This window comes from Protomyctophum bolini, assembly GCF_963924005.1.
Source record: "Protomyctophum bolini genome assembly, chromosome: 13".
In the NCBI taxonomy this organism is placed as follows: domain Eukaryota; kingdom Metazoa; phylum Chordata; class Actinopteri; order Myctophiformes; family Myctophidae; genus Protomyctophum; species Protomyctophum bolini.
Window position 1 is genome coordinate 31,733,264 of NC_137874.1, and position 18,473 is coordinate 31,751,736.

General features: G+C 41.4%; 1 protein-coding gene across 2 annotated transcripts in view; it reads right to left on the reverse strand.

Moving 5' to 3' along the window:
* The window catches only part of ttc3 (tetratricopeptide repeat domain 3), a 42,541-nt gene that overhangs the window by 21,575 nt on the left and 2,493 nt on the right, over positions 1–18,473 (reverse strand). For both annotated transcript variants that reach the window (XM_080779982.1, XM_080779981.1), the window contains exons 3-20: positions 16,798–16,840; positions 16,466–16,625; positions 14,975–15,056; positions 13,205–13,258; positions 11,895–12,024; positions 10,300–10,385; positions 8,692–8,786; positions 8,168–8,230; positions 7,915–7,969; positions 5,990–6,164; positions 5,744–5,813; positions 5,277–5,334; positions 3,878–3,914; positions 2,891–2,960; positions 2,473–2,779; positions 1,336–1,482; positions 1,088–1,168; positions 488–597 (exon numbers count right to left, since the gene is read on the reverse strand). In XM_080779982.1, coding sequence (XP_080636108.1) covers positions 488–597; positions 1,088–1,168; positions 1,336–1,482; positions 2,473–2,779; positions 2,891–2,960; positions 3,878–3,914; positions 5,277–5,334; positions 5,744–5,813; positions 5,990–6,164; positions 7,915–7,969; positions 8,168–8,230; positions 8,692–8,786; positions 10,300–10,385; positions 11,895–12,024; positions 13,205–13,258; positions 14,975–15,056; positions 16,466–16,625; positions 16,798–16,840 — 1,823 coding nt within the window. The remainder of the gene's footprint in view (positions 1–487; positions 598–1,087; positions 1,169–1,335; positions 1,483–2,472; positions 2,780–2,890; positions 2,961–3,877; positions 3,915–5,276; positions 5,335–5,743; positions 5,814–5,989; positions 6,165–7,914; positions 7,970–8,167; positions 8,231–8,691; positions 8,787–10,299; positions 10,386–11,894; positions 12,025–13,204; positions 13,259–14,974; positions 15,057–16,465; positions 16,626–16,797; positions 16,841–18,473) is intronic.

The window sequence follows — 18,473 nt, forward strand, 5'->3', positions numbered from 1 at the left end:
ATGATGACACAGAGATATGCACCGCAGCAAGTACAGAGTTAGACATTAAACCCATTTAGGCCTGACGTTGAAATTTAAAAAAGAAAAAATTAAGATGTATTTCTTTCTGAAAAAACATGTTTCTATATCAGTGGTTCTCAATATTTCATGTCAAGGACCCCAAAAATGATATGTAATTGGCCCGTCGACCCCCATCTGAAAATATGTTGTTCCAGGGACCCCCCCCAGAAGCAAAGATTTGAGTTAAAAACTGAAACTCTGAAAGACTATTCAAAGATTTCAGGCATATTTTCACAAATTTTCAAAAATAGCTAAAGTATAACATAATGCTTAGTTAAAACACAAAAAGGGGTTCCCGTCCAGAATGGGTTAAGTTAGTAAGTAATACAGTGGAAAAAGGTATGCCACGGGTGCAACAAGGAAATGTAACATGCGTGCTATATATAGCCTGTGCATAATGTCTTTGCGAGGTAAATTACATAATTACCTGTTCTCTTTGAGATACACTTTCCCAATACCGTAGTACACAAAACACTGGAACGTCCTCTCCTCGTAAGACTTGATCTTCTCATATTGTCTTTGTGCTTCCGCAAGTTCCTATATGGGCACACATGCATTAGAAAGCACATTTAGTTTAGCTAGTGTAGACCAAAGAATTGTTTTACATTCATTAAGATGTAGCATTATTATGCTACAGATGCCTTTTTGTTTGGAATTAAGGGTTAGAACTCAGGGTTAGAAATGGGAGTCTCACCAGTTACAATAGACGGTAACAGTAATTACATTGACAAGAAGTGAATCCATTAGTGACAAGACTATTAGAACAATTCAGACCAACAAATGGCCCTGACAGACAAAGTGTCAATGACGCTCCCATCGATGACACAATAGTTGACATTGAAGACGTTTTTATTTTATTTTTAAAGAGGATTTATAAATGGCCAAACTTGACAAGTTTGAACTGATCAAAGCCTTGATTGTTTTGGTGTTCAGGTTCTATTTTGACACAAGCGTGCTCTGAAAGAACTTATTCATGCAGTGATAAAACAATGTTAGCTAAGTTCACTGTGTGATAGGTTGAACCCACCTGAACTTGGCCAATTTCTGTCAGAGCAGACGCTTGTCCATAGAGCAACAGAACGACATCAAGTGTAGACATTCCAAGTTCCTGCAAAGACAAAGAAAATAACCTTTTTGCTTTGGCAGTGAGTGTAAACATATGTTTTCTCATGCCAATAAAGGCCTGAATTGAAATTAATTGTGTGTGTGTGTGTGTGTGTGTGTGTGTGTGTGTGTGTGTGTGTGTGTGTGTGTGTGTGTGTGTGTGTGTTGTACCTTGGGTGTGTTGGCTTCTATCAAAGCTAAGGCCAGGGAGAATGCCTGCTCAGCGTTGCGGCTGCACAGGTTAGTGAGAGCAACATGGGCGTCCTGCACTGCTGACCTGAGGGCCTCCCGCATGTCTGGCTTACTCTCTGCTACCACCTGGTGGGGACAAGAGGCACATGCAAGACAACTTCACAATGCATGTTGTCCAGAGCATGACAGTCAAGGCAATAGAATACTTAAGTTTTAAGTACAGTGAGGTGATCTGTCCATGACATACATACAGCCTTGCAGGAATTAAGACACAATGGTCAATAAAAAATTAAATGTTGGCTCTATTGTCATTAAAAGAAGATGAAGTTATATATTATGTCCTTAACGATGGGACCAATTACAATGATTTTGGCATTTGCCATTACTTCCCACACATCAGAGTACAGATGAGCTGGTGCACACCTCTTCTCAGCACAGATCATCGCGTTTCAGCGCTTCCGACGCCTGGCGTTTTTCTTAATTTATTTCAAGCTAGAAACGGCTCAACTTTGGGAAAGGAGCGCCGGCCATTTGATCCTCCGGATTGTATGCGACAACCCGGGAATTTACAACCTATCGTTACAACAAGTCCATGTTTACATTGTTTCAGCTGAGCTATTTGTGATGACGCAGAAGACAGGACGTTTTGAGCAATGAGTACCTCAACGCTTGATAGGCTGGACCAGTGCGGGCATCGGCGGGGCACGCGTTAGTCCGACTACGTGGCCGGGTTAAGACTCACCTTATGGTCGGAATATTGGGTAGTCGGATTTATGGGTGACGACTAACGTTACGCGCATCATGCTGTGTGCAACCGCTATGGACATGATATTCAAAGCACTAGTCGGACTCAAAAGACATTATCTGTGGACACAAACCCCAAAGGGTCCATTTGGTTCCTAACAAGCAATCACTTAGCTTAAAAAAACATTGTACGAGTCCTTGCAAATTGATGCCCTACTTCATCATCCAAGAGTGTCACACAAAAGCAGTGAAAATAGTCAATTTACAAGCTGAGTGACAACATATTTTCACCATTTGAAATCGCCTTTAAAACAATTACAGCGGAACATACATGGTTTTTCGACCCCGATAGCGACGAAACGCAAAGCTTACCGTGTCTTTGGTTTTATTCTTTCTGTCTTTCTTCTTGCCAGCGACGGAGGACTCCTCCGCACTGCTCTTCTTGTCTGCTGCGTCCACCTTCTTCTTGCTCGTTGCTTCCACCTTCTTCTTGTCTGCTCCTTCCACCTTCTGTTCTGAAGCCTTCGGGCATGGAGATGAACGAGCCGGCGCCGCAGACACCGTCTCTGGGTTGGACTTCTTGACTGTGCCCGACGGAGCCGGGTCAGGACATTCTGTCCTGCCAGCCTCCCTTGCATGTGAGTTGTATACCGACTCCAGTAGTTTACTTTGAGAACCACTTCAGTAGAAAACAAAAATGCAGATTTTGTTTGGTATGGCAATGGTCCAAAGTGGATAACTATTAATGTTTTCAATCATGTCACATTCATCAATGCCACAATATACAAACCTTGTGATTTCTCGGATTGCTTTATACTCCTTTGTTTGTTTGGGGTTCGTCTCCCCATTTGGTTTATAACCTTTAAAGAAAAGAGAGCGGTAAAAGAGCGGTGACATATAGTCCATGTCTGTGCAGTGAGACACTCAACATTGAAGGGCAGCGCTCCAAAACACTGCTGGTTCACAAGCAGGAGAGTTCAGTACACCTTCCCCCCACGCAGCCAGCCAGCCACTATTGACACTTGTGTAATGTTACTTCCTTCAAAACGGTGCTACCAATGATACTAATTAAGGCTAGTCAAAGTCAGAGTCAGGGTGGTGCCTGGAAAGGCTCTGCTACACTAAACAGAGCCTTAATTAGCAGCCTATCATTGGCAACACCTGTGAAGGAAGTTACATCATCATCTTGAGCTGCCAGAGCCACGCCCTCTTTTTGAAACTAGCTCCTCGGTGTGAGCATAGATATAGAAATAATAGAGAACTTTCACTTAATTTCACAAGAAGAAGCATTAAACGTGCGGGCCGGTAACCAGGATTTAGTATTGAGTAACATCGGCACGGTGTTCATTTGTTCAATCCAGCTCAATCTGAGCCGTAATTCAGAGAAAAGGGGGCTGTAAAGGTCGGGCGGCCCCAGCATTGTGTGCTGGCCGTGAGATTTGTATTCCTAGGATCTGTGTTCATAATATTCCACAATTAAATTTGTGACAACTTGTAATGGTGACTGACAGCTCTACTGGGAACCAGCAGTGGGCCAGAAGAAACCTCACAGGTCTGTATGGGCCAAACCAAATGGGCCTGGGAATCCCGATCCCGACGGTCCTTTACTGCCTGTCACCCCCCCCCCCCCCCCATCTCTCTCCCCCATTACCTGTCAGCCTACTGTCTGTCCCTCTATAAAAAATATTAAATAAAGGCGAAAGCCACAACAAAAAAAACATTTAAAAAAAGTATATATATATAACCAAATGGCCCCTCGTGAGTCCCTTCAACATACCTGGGTTGGTCTTCATTACCACTCCCATGTTGTAAGACTAGTAGGAGACAGAAGGACAAACGTCAGAATGTTGAGGTGGCAGAAGGTTGTATCTGGTGCCAAATGTTTAGTAGGTGGTGTAACAGTTAATCAAACTAATCAATGGTTAAATAAATAAAAAATCAAATACAAATGTAATCAAAAAAGGCATTTACATTCCCTATATACAAGCTCACATCTGCTATGTATTAGTGTGAGAAGAAGTAATTTCTTTCTAAAACTAATTTAGAAAGCATTTGTAAAAACTGGTCTCAATCAATGGGTTAATACTAGTCTCGCGTGGCCAGACTGTTGCCTTCCGTCATACAGTCTGGAGCAGCGTCATACAGTCTGGAGCAACGGCATACAGTCTGGAGCAACGGCATACAGTCTGGAGCAACGGCATACTGTCTGGAGCAACGTCGTACAGTCTGGAGCAACGTCGTACAGTCTGGAGCAACGGCATACAGTCTGGAGCAACGGCATACAGTCTGGAGCAACGGCATACAGTCTGGAGCAACGGCATACAGTCTGGAGCAACGGCATACAGTCTGGAGCAACGTCATACAGTCTGGAGCAACGTCGTACAGTCTGGAGCAACGGCGTACAGTCTGGAGCAACGGCGTACAGTCTGGAGCAACGGCATACAGTCTGGAGCAACGGCATACAGTCTGGAGCAACGGCATACAGTCTGGAGCAACGGCATACAGTCTGGAGCAACGGCGTACAGTCTGGAGCAACGGCGTACAGTCTGGAGCAACGGCGTACAGTCTGGAGCAACGTCGTACAGTCTGGAGCAACGGCATACAGTCTGGAGCAACGGCGTACAGTCTGGAGCAACGGCATACAGTCTGGAGCAACGGAAGCTCCATCATAAAATATAAAGCGGGAGTGCAGCCTCCTCCTCCCCACTTCCGTTTCGTCTTTACACTTTACAGTCGCGCACATTCATCCTAACATAAATAGAAATCACCTACGCACATATATCTTGTTGCTTAGCATGAATGTTAATAAAGGAATCTAATGTAAAGATATTTTAAAATATATATTTTTTTCGAAAACGGAAATGGCAGCTTCCTTACTCCGATTTCGGGAGGTTTAGTTCCAGACTATATAATATAGCATTCGGAGATTGTGGAACAGTCCTCTGGCTACACGAGACTAGCTTAATAATACAGAACACAACTTTACAACAGCAACAGTCTTACAGGAGACATGGACTAACCTTGCCACTGTAGGCTGGTTTTAGTCTGAATTTACAGGAGACATGGACTAACCTTGCCACTGTAGGCTGGTTTTAGTCTGAATTTACAGGAGACATGGACTAACCTTGCCACTGTAGGCAGGTTTTAGTCTGAATTTACAGGAGACATGGACTAACCTTGCCACTGTAGGCTGGTTTGTGTGTTACAATGACTTCCGTCTCCGAAGGGTCCGGTCTGCACAAAGTCAAAGAAAACACGTCACACCTTTTTCTTCTTTTTTTATCACCATTTGTAAAATGGTGGAATTAAAATGTCATGGCTGAAAAACTTAATGACGACAAGGTTTTATAATTCTAAACGCATGTTGCTGCTGCTCTAGATACAGCCAACGGGAACCCCTTTTGGCGTTTTAAGCAATATGTTATACATTAACTATTGAAAAATAGCAGATCTACAAGCTCGTAGGTCTGCTATTTTTGAAAATAGCTTGTAGGTCTGCTATTAAAGCTTTTATCCTTTTCTTTTTTTATCAAATGGCTAGGAGTAGGACCATTCATTGTTATGGAATATGATTCTGAACCGACTGTGTGAGAACATATAAATATTGTAAAACAATTACAATTACTATCTTAGTAGTACGTACTTTTTATATGGTAATTCCTTCAACATCCTATTTTCATAAGGTAATTCCTTCAGCCTCTTATCAAGGGAACCTAAAAGTTGAGAGTAAGCACAATGTTTAGATATGACGGAACACAAAAAAAAGAGAAATTTCAAGTAATGCAGATGTTTAACAATAATTTAACTCCTGAGAGCGTGAAATTAAACCAAACAGACCCGTATACGGGTCCACTTGGTTGAAAACCACACTGGGTCATCATGGGAATACCTTTAATATCTTTGGTGTCGACGTCCAGGTCGTTGAGGAACTTCAGCTGCTGCTGCTCCAGGTCTTTGATGCCTTCGCGGTCGCCCTTGCACAGGATCTGGGCGTTGCTGTTGGCTTCGATGGCTCTCTTAATCTCCCCCAGGGAGAACAAGGCCTCCGAGTAGCGGTAGTGACCCTGTCCAACGAAGGATAAAAAAAACACCAAACTCAAACGATCGTACTCACGTGGCCGTCAGGCAAGGAACCTCCCATCTCCAGTAAGCAAATTTCTATTTTAGTTTTAGTCTAAAAAGTCTCTCGAAACGTTTTCATTTAGTTTTAGACCACATTAGTCTAGTTTTAGTCGCCTAAATACCATAAGATTTTTTGACACGACTAAATCTACAGTTGATTTAGTCTACTAGAATGTATTTTGGCGGGCCTCGATGCCGTGGTAAAAGTGTTAAAAGTGGGCATGTGAACCATATAGGCTAAAATACATTTCTGATCTTGTATCAGGAACCATACAGACCAGACTCGGGTCACCTGGGATAGAGCACCAAAGTCTGACGTCACTTTCAGTAGAGGGCGCCAGTACACAGGTTCATGTATTTCTTTAGTTGCATTGAAATCCCCATTTTAGATCGCTAACCACGAAACACTAAACTACTAACCACGAAACATTAAATATAAATAAAATAAAAATAAAAATAAACGTAATTAACATTCAGTTTCTGTTGCGCGACGGGCAGAAGCAGCCACCCGCCTACCCGGAAATTTAGTCTCTGGGTTGTTTGAATCGTTTCTAATGCTTATTTTGATAACGGGTTGCGTTAGATTTCTCTGTGTCGAGAGCCATGGGTGTGTCAAAGTGCAAGCATAGATAGTCAACAGCATTGTCAATAGACACTGACAAACTCATTATTCATGCAAATAGCAGACTACACTTTAACCTTGTAGATAGGCTATTATCACTTGTTTTACTTTATTATTTTTTAATGAAAAGGGGGGAATAGTAAGTAATGGGAATATATAGAATTTTAAGTGGTTAAATTGTCTGGACATTTACTTTATTTATTTTTTACACATGGCCATTTTACGCATGGCCAAATGAGGGACTTATGCTTGTCTGTGGGTTTTATGAACATTGAACCAATGAAAAGTATTGATAAGAGCTTGTGACTAAATAATAACTACAATGGATTTATCAGTGTTTCTTTCCATTTCCAGAAAAGCAACCACCCACCGACGTTGGCGATTTTCAACTCAAATCTAACAGCCTGGAGCGATGCTGTGGTACGTCAGGGCTGGACATTGCGTCCTGTGTTATAGGTTTTGATGAATTGAGGACACCAATGGAAAGAAGCTGAAGGAGCATACCTCGTGGTGTACTGTACTGTACTGTACTGTACTGTACTGTACTGTTAGGCATGTAACGATTCACTCAACTCACGATACGATTCCTATCACGATATGAGGTTCAAGATACATTTCTCAAGATATTAAAAAATATATATATTTTAAAGAGAAATTACCGTTTTTTTTTATTTAACTACATTGCAAAAGAAGTAGCATTACTTTTGACAGTGCAGAAACATAATTGCCTTCCTTGATGAGAATCAACGACCATCATCACCTGGGCACAGTCACAGACACGCACAGCTCCCCTCTACAGTGCTCTACTACTGAAAGTGACTATCATCTCTCCAAAAGCACTTGAATAGGATGGAATATGACTAAAGCTCACATTTCACATCACACACTAGACCCCATTTATTTATTTCAATGAATCGATTCATATCGTCGGGATTAATATCGATATATATCGATATACGATATATCGTTACATGCCTAGTGCCCGTCCTTGCAAACTGTTAATAAAGTATTCATCTGATCAATCAATCAATGCATTACTTCAGGTGCTGCTTATTACAAGAAATAAATACCTTTGCCCACAGCGGCATTATCAAAGTGGCCCGTTTTCCATCACCAACGGCTTTTCTGTAAAAATACAAAAGAACCGCCTCAATCAAATCATTTGTCTTGGAATTTCCATGAGGAAGAGCATTTAGTTATCACATTGTGAGAACACACAGACACAAGTTGAAAGTTGTGCTTTGCCTACTGTAGTGAGCACATAAAGTCAGTCAGTAAAACCAATTATACTGTATATATATGTGAATCAAAAGTGGTACTTACAGATATTTCTCACACTTGATATAGCACAGGGCTCTGTTCCCATAAATAATGTGGTTTTCAGGGCTAAAGAAAAAGAAAAGAGAACAACAGATCGTGAAGACTAGATTGTAATTCCAAAGACAGAATGTGTTTGCACTACAATGCCTTAACCCTGTAAGACCCAGCGTTGCTTTTCGGTAACATTCTTATTTTAATTAATTACCGTACTTAATTATTTTATTTTTTTTCTGTTCTTTTTTCACCTAAACGTCATCAGTGATGTTCATTGCAATGCCACTGCAATATCATTGGTCATGCTATTTGCATATAAATACCCCCCACAGAGGCTGAAATTCACACAAATTTTAAAAAATCCTCCTCGTTGTCTGGGCCAGCCAATGGCCAGCTGGGCCCAAACGGATCTAGAAATTCATTACAATTCCCCCATCGCCCCACCCTCCCCAAGGCTTCATTTTACGTCCATATCGGACCCGGAGAACGCTTTGTCCATATATTTTTTTTTACAGTCTATGGTTATGACTCACTGATATCTGATGGCTTTGGAGTAACACTTCACTGCAGCCTCGTAGTTCTTCTCTGTGAAGTGCTCGTTTCCTTTAATCCTCATCGTATCACTTTTCTGAGGAACACAAATCAAACATCATTTACTCTCAACATGGAAAACTGGCAGATTGTTATTATTGTCTTTTCAGGTGCAATCGTTAATTCCGTCGACTAAAACTATGACGAGAAATTACAAAAACTGTCAACAAATAAAAAATCACACACGTGTGAACTGAGTGGTGCAATTCCCCCCCCCCCCCCCCCCCCCTCTCTCTATCTCTCTCTCTCTCATTAGAGATACAGCACTACCCCTCTCTCTGTTTCTGGCGCCCCCTACTGGTATAAATAAATAGCACATACTCGTGCTCATTTACACAGGTACACAGGTACACGGACATTGCTGGTTGTAGGAGTGGTTGCACCACTCAAAAAACTAGACTAAAATGTTAGGGAGGGACTAGTGGAGAAGAGACCAAGTAGAACTAAAGGACAGTTTAGTCATAAACGTCATTTTATGTTTGGTTGCCCTCTGAAAACAGCAGATCTAGCTCAAAACGTGTTGCAGATCGGCTATTTTCAGCATAAAGTCTGGCATTACGATGCCATCAAGGCACCGCCAACATGCATTTGTAGTCGACAAAGCCAACTGTAGATTTAGTCCACTACAATCGTAAACATCTAATGTACAAATGGAACCTAACGGGTCCATTCGGTTCCATTTGTACACCATAAGGGTTAAATTAACAGTGATTTTACGATATAAATTGGTGTTCCAGATATGGAAATGCCATCAAATGGGTGTCCATAGACTAATGCATGTCAAACTGGGGGTCCTTGACATTAAAATGTTTGAGAATCACTGCTAGAGCTGTAAAAAAGAAAAAATCTTATGGGGGTCCCTGACATAGCTGTTCAAATGGGGGGTCTGCGGGATAATACATGTCCATTTGGGGGTCCTTGACAAGAAAAGGTTTGAGAACCACTGGTCTAAACATTGTGTGACAGTCTGAGGAAGAGCTTCGGCTCAAAAACGTTAACACTTTCTCATAGTAAAAATTATATGGGAGCAGAACAGTGTTGTTTTTGGCAGCAAATTTTGATTTTAGTTTCAGTCATAGTCTCTTCAATAGCTTTCATTTAGTTCCAGTCACATTTTAGTCACCTGGAATGTTTTAGTGTTAGTCTAGTTTTAGTCGACTAAATATAAGATTTTAGTCGACTAAATCTAGTTGATTTAGTCGACTACAATGTATTTTGGCAGGCCTTGATGCCGTCGTAATGACTGTTTTTACACTTGCTGAAAATAGCCGATCTACAAGCGCACAACGCGTCGCACTGTGAGATGACTTATACTGGATCTCTTGTCCACTAGTCCCTTCATTTTAGTCTAGTTTTTATTTGTTGACGAAATTGTCAGTATATTTAGTCTTATAGTTTTAGTCATCATGGGTTAGTTTTAATTTAGTTTCCATTTAGTTTTCGTCAATGAAAAAAGGTAGCGTCGACGAACATTTTGTGTCATAGTTTTAGTCGAGGAAAACAACAGTGTAAATGTGTGTGCAGGGAATCTTTCATTTCTGTTCTCTGACCTCGACAGCCCATTTGTTTGGGGTGGCTTTCAGAGACACCATGGTGCCCTCTTTGTTCTCCCCCATCGCCTGCACATACTGCGCATCTGAAACCAGAGGAGACACACAGCATTTGTTTACAGTGTAACTTATTAGCAAAAGGCCGATGCACACCTCAGAAGGCTAGTGACGGGTGCGTAGGGCAATAAAGCATACTTAACCCATTTGACCTGAGATCAAATTCTAAAAAATGTCTTCTACATCCTGACAGTTTTCTGAAAAAGCTATGTTTTTATGTCAGTCGTTCTTTAATTTTCAAAAATAGCAGACCTACAAGCTCGTAGCGCGCCACTCGGTGGCACACTATGAGCTTGTAGATCTGCTATTTTTCAATAGCTAAAGCATAACATAATGCTAACACCAAAAGGGGTTCCCGCCAAAAATGGGTTAAAAAGGTTATCTTTGAAAAACAAAGAAGGGTCCCGAGTCCCGCACACTGTCGGAAACTTGCCAAAAAACAGACAATGTTGTTGACAATTATCTGTCCTGATGAAGGTCCAATCGACCGAAACGTTGACCAATAAAGAGCAACATTTTTGGCAAGTTTCTGACAGTGTGCGGGACCCTCAGTTCAAAGATAACCTTTTCCAGTGTAACTACAATGTAACTACCGTAACTAAAGTTTTCAAATAAATGTAGTGGAGTAAAAGTACAATATTTGGATCTGAGATATAGTGGAGTAGAAGTAAAAGTATTGGAAATACTCAAGTAGTATAGTACAAATAGTACAAATAGTTAATGCCTCAAAATTATACTCATGTACAGTACAAGTAGTAAAAGTTACTTTCGACCACAGCTTTTTTATGGCAACACATTTTTCCTGATGAACAACAAAAATCACAATTATTTGAGGTAGTCCCAATAATTTTTGCAAAACATCTGAATATTTTCCATTCGTGAATTCATCCGTTCAAAAAAAGTGGAAATAAATAGCCAATCTAAAAGTTTTAAACGGACACCGTTTTTGAATTATTTTTGCATAATCATTTGTATAAAATCATTACATGCAAGTCCTATTTTGACCATGGTACATTATTTTGATTACTGACCCGACCTGTTCCAAGTTCTGTCGTACAAAGTGTGTGTACCTCAAATTGCATTCTAATTTATACATTCCAATGCTAAGTGCGTGCGTGCGTGCGTGAAGAGGACAATAATGATGCGATGAAATCTCAAGACGGAAAATGTAATGATGACTTTTTAGGTCGACCAGCTGAAGAAATCACAGATTTGAGGCATTGAGGTTGCTTTTATGACATTTCCGAGGCCATTCGTGTTTCTGGAAGATGCTTCCAAACTTGTATTCTATTGCTAGTTTGATCACAAAGTTCAAATACTCTTTCATCTTACTAATGACCGAAAATAGAAATACAAGACGCGTTGTGAGCTTTAGAGCAGCTATTCTCGGTGCATGCAGCGACGCTTTCACGGAAGACTTGCGCCTGGTTTCTATGGAATCACCAAGGACTGAAATCAGACTGAGAACTTGAATGAATCCCCTGAACGTACATTCAGTGAAGAGGAGCTGCAGGACAGCGAAGCACAGCTGAACTTACATTCAGTGAAGAGGTGCTGCAGAACAGCGAAGCACAGCTGCTTGTGGCCCAGCTCCTGGACACGTGTGAGGATGTCTTCGTCAGCGCGCTCCAGCCAGCACATGGCGTCCTCCAGGACCTCGGGAGCATTCTGCGGGGGGAAACGCATGACATCAGCTTAAACCCATTCAGGACGGGAAGCTCGTAGCGCGGCACAGAGTGCCGTTCCTAGAATGTCATAGTGGTGGATGGTTCTTCTTGTACAAGGTCCATCTGTCCATCTGGACTGCCAGATATTGTGTGCCAGATATGTTTTTGCCACATGCAAATTTCAGTGTCCTTTTTAGTGATGGGAGATTAATCGGCCAACACATCGGTATCGGACGATATTGGCCTTATTTTATTATATAATAATTTTGTTGAAAACAAGAAAAAAAGCCTGAAAAATACTTTTGTGATTGTCTGTGTTTTCTGGGGAAGCTTTCAAAAGAGTCAACAAGTTGGAACATTTTTTAATTCAGAGTAAATTCAGCATGGCAAAAATATATATTTTTAATACAGAATGAGATCATATCGACATTGGTTATCGGCCATAACAGCCCCCAGGGGGGAGGAGCTTATTAATTATCCCTGTAATTAATTAAATGCCAGAGCATTGCCACAAAGCTCTGGCAATGTCAACGATGTTGTGTAGTTAACGGTAAACTGGAAATTAAGCTACATTTTCCAGTCTCATAACTTAAAAATACTTTGGTTACATTGCGTACTAGGACATGAAATAAGGTTTTTTTTTAGTTTAGTTTATTACCATATAGAGAAGTAGAAGGAAACGTACTGTATTTCATTGTGCAGTAAAAACATGCCCAGGCATGTTCTGGTGGTATGAGCATACCATATTAATGATCATTCATATTTTGGACAAGCAGCTTAAATCACATTTCACTTACAACTAGTCCGTTTCTGTTAAAAAGCAGTGTTCTGGATTTTCAGCATATCAATAGACTGAATTCAAATACATTTGATTCTGCCACAATGGCCAGACTTGATGAGCAGACTTTACAAATTAAAAAATATATCAGATAATTGGACCCAATCCAAACATTTAATGTAGAGGTCCTCAAACCATTTCATGTTAATGTTTACACTACAGGTATGGGGGTTTAGGGGTGGCAGACCCAATTGGAAAATGTTATGCCAGGCCGAGGGAACATCATAAGAGAAGATTTGTCTACATTTGTCAAAATGTTCAAAACAGTTTATGTTCCTCATTTTGCTGGAACAGCCTCAAGGACCCCTGGGACTTTGAGAACCGGTTAAGGGAACCAACTTACCAAGTTAAACTTGTTGCTTATGAAGACTGCATGCTTGGTTTGGTCCATGTTGTACTGGAACACACACACACACACACACACACACACACACACACACACACACACACACACACACATAAACACTTTGATGAGCATAAACAACAGCACAATATGTTCACAGGAACAGACAGCGAGATGAACACAATTAGTGCCGGGATTCCTTCAGAATAGAAGCTCGGGGTGCCGGGAAAATATGACTTTTACTCTGATCTGCTATTCTTAAAGTTGCAATCCAGGATGTCCACACATTGTGTTGCCCTCTGTGATGTTGAGAGATTAGGTCTGTTCTAAAATAAATATGAATAAAAGGCTATCGTTTTTTATAACGGCATGACGCCGTTTTGAAAAATAAACCTCTATGGTGTCACATAACACAAATCATTGCTATAATTGTCCCAAAAACACAAAAAATACAAGAGAACATAAAAGCCCCATTTAAGCACATCATATTTTTGTAATTAATCTCAGTGGACCTGAAATGTACTTTCTGTACAGAATAATAAAGAACTTAAGAGCTCTTGGAATGAATTCTGTAGGACATAGTCATTATTCAAAATCAACGTCTGACACCACTCTAGACAGGAACGCCCATAAATGTCACATCCGGTTTTAGCCCGGGGTAAGAATTTTCTATGGCTGTCAATGCAACTTGGTCCAATCCTTAATCACATACGGACAAACATCCATGCCGATAATATCCAACTTGCGGAGGTAGCGTGCCTTGTCCACGGGCAACAGATCTTTAAACGTAAGGCATTGCAAATACGTTTGATAATCGCTACTCTGCGCAATATTGTTTTGGAAATGCCGCAAATCGCATTGCACTGAACGAGAGCAAATCACCACTTCCCCCGGGGGTGGGCGGAGTCACAGCTTTACGCCCTGAATAAGCGCCGTGGTGTCAGTCAATATAATTTACGATGCATATTGTATCCTCTGTATTGTGAATCGTATTGTACAATGGCCTGTGCATAAAAATCGTATCTAGCCGTCAGGCGGCATTGTCAATTTTCTTAAAAGGGTTAAAAAAAGACCGTTCCGGTCGGGGGCCGTGCACCACATGTTTGAGCATGGACAGACACGGAGGCACATGTTCGCTGCATGCGTCCGACAACGCAGTGCATTATTATTCTTTTGCTCCCGAGTGTGGGGTCTGAGCGGAGCACACATGAAGATAAGCTATGGAGCGCGGGGGGAGCGTGGATCAACATGAGCAGATAGCGAGTGTGGCAACAGCGCCCTGGAGCGAGGAGCGGCTGTCCCCCTTGCTCCACGCCTCCAACATACTCCCTGGAGCGAGGAGCGGCTGTCCCCCTTGCTCCACGCCTCCAACCTGCTCCGTTTTCCGGACAACATATGTAACCAGATTTGACTGAGAGCCTGCCATCGTGCTATCAACTCAAAAATGAGTTAATAGCACAGGCAGACTAGAGCATGTTTGAAATAAGTGTCAGAGCTGATACATATGTAGTACATATGAAATAAATGCTTAAACATGTAGCTAGGTGTAATGTTAGAGACCACAGAAGTAAAACTTGCAAGCCTGTTTTCTCAACTTGCTGTTTTCTGCAAGACATTACTTTATAAGCCATATCTCCCAAACTGGTGGGTCAAACTGAACAACCAATATGTCAATTTGAAGCTATGATTCCCTGCTTTCATATAACATGAGAAAAACCACAAAAAAATGGCAGTCCCTCAGTCAAATTTATATATCAATTAAAGACTTACGCATCCCTTCTCCAGCGCTGTCAGAATTGATTCCAAGGTTTCAATCTTGTACAGCCGCTTCACAGTGAGATCATTCTTATGACTTGAAAGGAATACAAATACAATCAAGTTATTTTCGACAATTGGGAGGGGTGGCAATGACACCCTATTGTATTAAAATTGGCTAATGGGAGAGACAGGCATTAGTTGGCGTCACAATCCTTTTAACATCTTTAACCAAATGTTATACCTTGACTATTCACAAATAGAGTGCGACACTGAAACATCTTGGTATTCTTTTCTTTTTTTTAAGCAAACATTTTTAACGGAAATCTTTGCCTCTGACCCAAACATTTTCAAATGTTGAGTAAACGGAGTGAGTGACATGCGTTAGGCTTCCTTTTTAAATCTTGGGATGCCAATTTACATTGTACAGTCGTCTGTGTTAATTCAACTCGTGCGTATAACTGGCCCTGAAGTGGTCAATTTGGTTCCATTAGTACACTCACAGTTGCAGACAGACCTGTAAGGGTCCATTTGGTTCCATTAGTACAGTACACTCTCACAGTTGCAGACCTGTAAGGGTCCATTTGGTTCCATTAATGCACTCTCACAGTCACAGTTGCAGACGCGGACACGACGATAAGAATGAGTGATTTAAACCAAATCGTCAAAGTGGCCAGTAAGTTTATAAGCAAGTCAGAAACCAAACTGTCAATTCAATAATTTTAACAGCTGCCAGATAAGGCCAGTTCTATACTCCTCACAGCTGCAAGATAAGGCCAGTTCTATACTCCTCACAGCTGCAACATTAGGCCAGTTTTAGCTCTCAAGACTGTTCTCATCCTTTACACAGTTTACACCGTGAATATCAACGCTGTCACTCCAGTAGCTGCTTTCCGGCCAGGAGGTGAGGCGGAATAAACGTTCCAACTAATTCCTCTGTACCTGCAGCCATTGTATTGTCAAACAATGAGTTGATGTGCCTCGCCTAGGCATGGCATGTGTGACAATAAACACCTGACATTAACATCTTGTTTTTAAATGTCTGTGGAGTCTGTATTATTATGATTTGTTCATTTCTTTCTTTATTTAAAAAAAACAAAAAATAGGGATTTGGGATTCAGAGATGAAAATATGCTAACAAATGGCGGTCTGTGGTCGAAACGCATACAGTATTGTCTCATATGTCCAAAACTGTTACTTTTCAGGTTTAGAATAAAATAAATCATACTTGTGTGAAGTGAGGGGACCCACTGTGGCTGCCACATGACATCACTGCTTAAAAAAGCAAACATTAAAAGTCCATAGACTCAGCTCAAAGCGCATTTCGAGCTTGTGGATCTTCTACTTTCGTATGATCAAGCAGGGCATTAATTAATTTACGAATTGACTCAAGTCATAGTATTGACTCAAGTCATAGTATTGACTCAAGTCATAGTATTGACTCAAGTCATAGTATTGACTCAAGTCATAGTATTGACTCAAGTCATAGTATATTGCAGGACTTACTTTGAGTCTATAAAGCCCACTTGCACTGCCCAGCGGGTTGTATTGTTGGTCTCTTGGGGCTGGAGCAGGATAGGATACCAGAAAGTACAGACTTTCATCAGCTGGCCAGCCTCCTTTTTCACCTTGTGAGGGATGTTGTTCCACCGGTCGTATACCTTTTCTACAGAGAAACACAAATATAAAACATTTAACAATCTGGGACAGTGGTTCTCAAAGTGGGGTGCAGGGACCCTCAGAGTTCCAAATGGACCCTTCCAGCTCTGGAACTCTGAGTGTACAAATGGAACCCAATAGGGTTTGGTTCCAAAACGAATTTACCAGTAGTTCCTTACCTGAAGGATTGATGGTCACAACTGGCCGCTCACCACCATAAATCTAAAACAAGAGAGTACAATGGGTGACTCATCAAATATATGAAACAGACAAATGTATTTAAAAGCATATTATTGTAAAGATATTGTGTACAGCATCACCGGGGCAGTCAGTGCTCTCACTCTTTAAGAAATGTCCATGACTTTACCAGGACATTTTAAGCAACACCTATGGACAAGGCATCATCATTTTGTACAGTATAGTTCATAATAATAATACTGTGCACTGTAACAGATTTTGTTCTAGGTACAATTATGGTTCCGTTTGGGCTCATATTTCAGAATCGTATAACTAGTGATGGCATTTACCATCACATTCATAATACTTCTTATGGGCGGGAACCCTTTTTGGTGTTTTAAGCATTATGTTAATACTTTAGGGGTCTTTAGCTAGTGAAAATAGCAGATCTACAAGCTCGTAGCGCGGCACTCGGTGCTACAAGCTTGTAGGTCTGCTATTTTTGTCAGGATTTTGAAGGCATTTGTAGAATCGTCCTCAGGTCTAAATGGGTTTAATGGTCTAAATCAGTGTTAGGCAACGGGCAGCACGAAGGCCAGAACTGGTCAGCCAGCGATGTCAGGCCGGGCACATTATTTTGTAACTAAGGAGGGGTTTCAGGGGGTCCCGAGCTGAAAAGGGACAATGGTCAAATTGGACCCTCATTGGTCTGTAAGTCTGTGTACAAAGGGAACCATTTGTACACTCTCAGCATTATGGAGGTCCTTGGAATTAAAAGAGTCAACTAGAGAATCTAACCCCCACCTGAAGAATGCGTTTATGCTTGTTGGACGGGCCCAAAATGTATCAGGCCCGTTGAGAACTCTAGTGAATTACATTGCAGTTTTTTCATACCGGTTTTCTCCATATCTAAGAAAAGACCTGGAGCTCCTATTCTACGAATAGGAGCATGACTAGTACGTAGCAATAAGCTACATATTATATGGCAGTCAGTCAGACATCTCAAGAGCTACCAAGAACAACATGTTCAAAGGCTGTGTGGAACGTATCCTTCTTTAGTCCCATTTAGACCCGAGGACGGGCCTTCTATTACTAAATCCTGACAGTTTTCTGAAAAATCACACCCGTGTGAAGTGAGTGGTGCAACTCGGTGCGGGTGTCCCCAGAGGGGGGGTCCAGACCCACACGAACAAACCCAGGGTGCCGGCCCGATTCCGGCGGGACGCCCCGCGTCCGAAACGGTTGAGAAATGACAGTTACCCTGTGCTGGTCCCTTTACTGTACCTTCTACTGTACTGTACTGGCACACCCAAAATCACCATATATAGTTAGTTAATATGTGCGTGTGTGTTAGGTTGCGCACAGGTGGTGAAAAACAGCCATGCTGTTTTCGTGCTCAGACGCATCCACCCACCCAGCCAGCCACCCACCCACCCACACAGCTTCCTAGCACCACTCAATAAACCAATGTTTCTATTCTTAAACATTTTCATGTCAAGGACCCCAAAAGATTATATGAAATTGGCCTCCGACCCCATCTCAAAATATGTTGTTCCAGGGACCAGCCAGAAGCAAAGATTTGAGTTAAAAACGTTGGCTCTAAAAGAATATTCAAAGATTTGCACTATATTTATGATTTTTCAAAAATAGCAGACCTACAAGGTCATTTCGGATATTC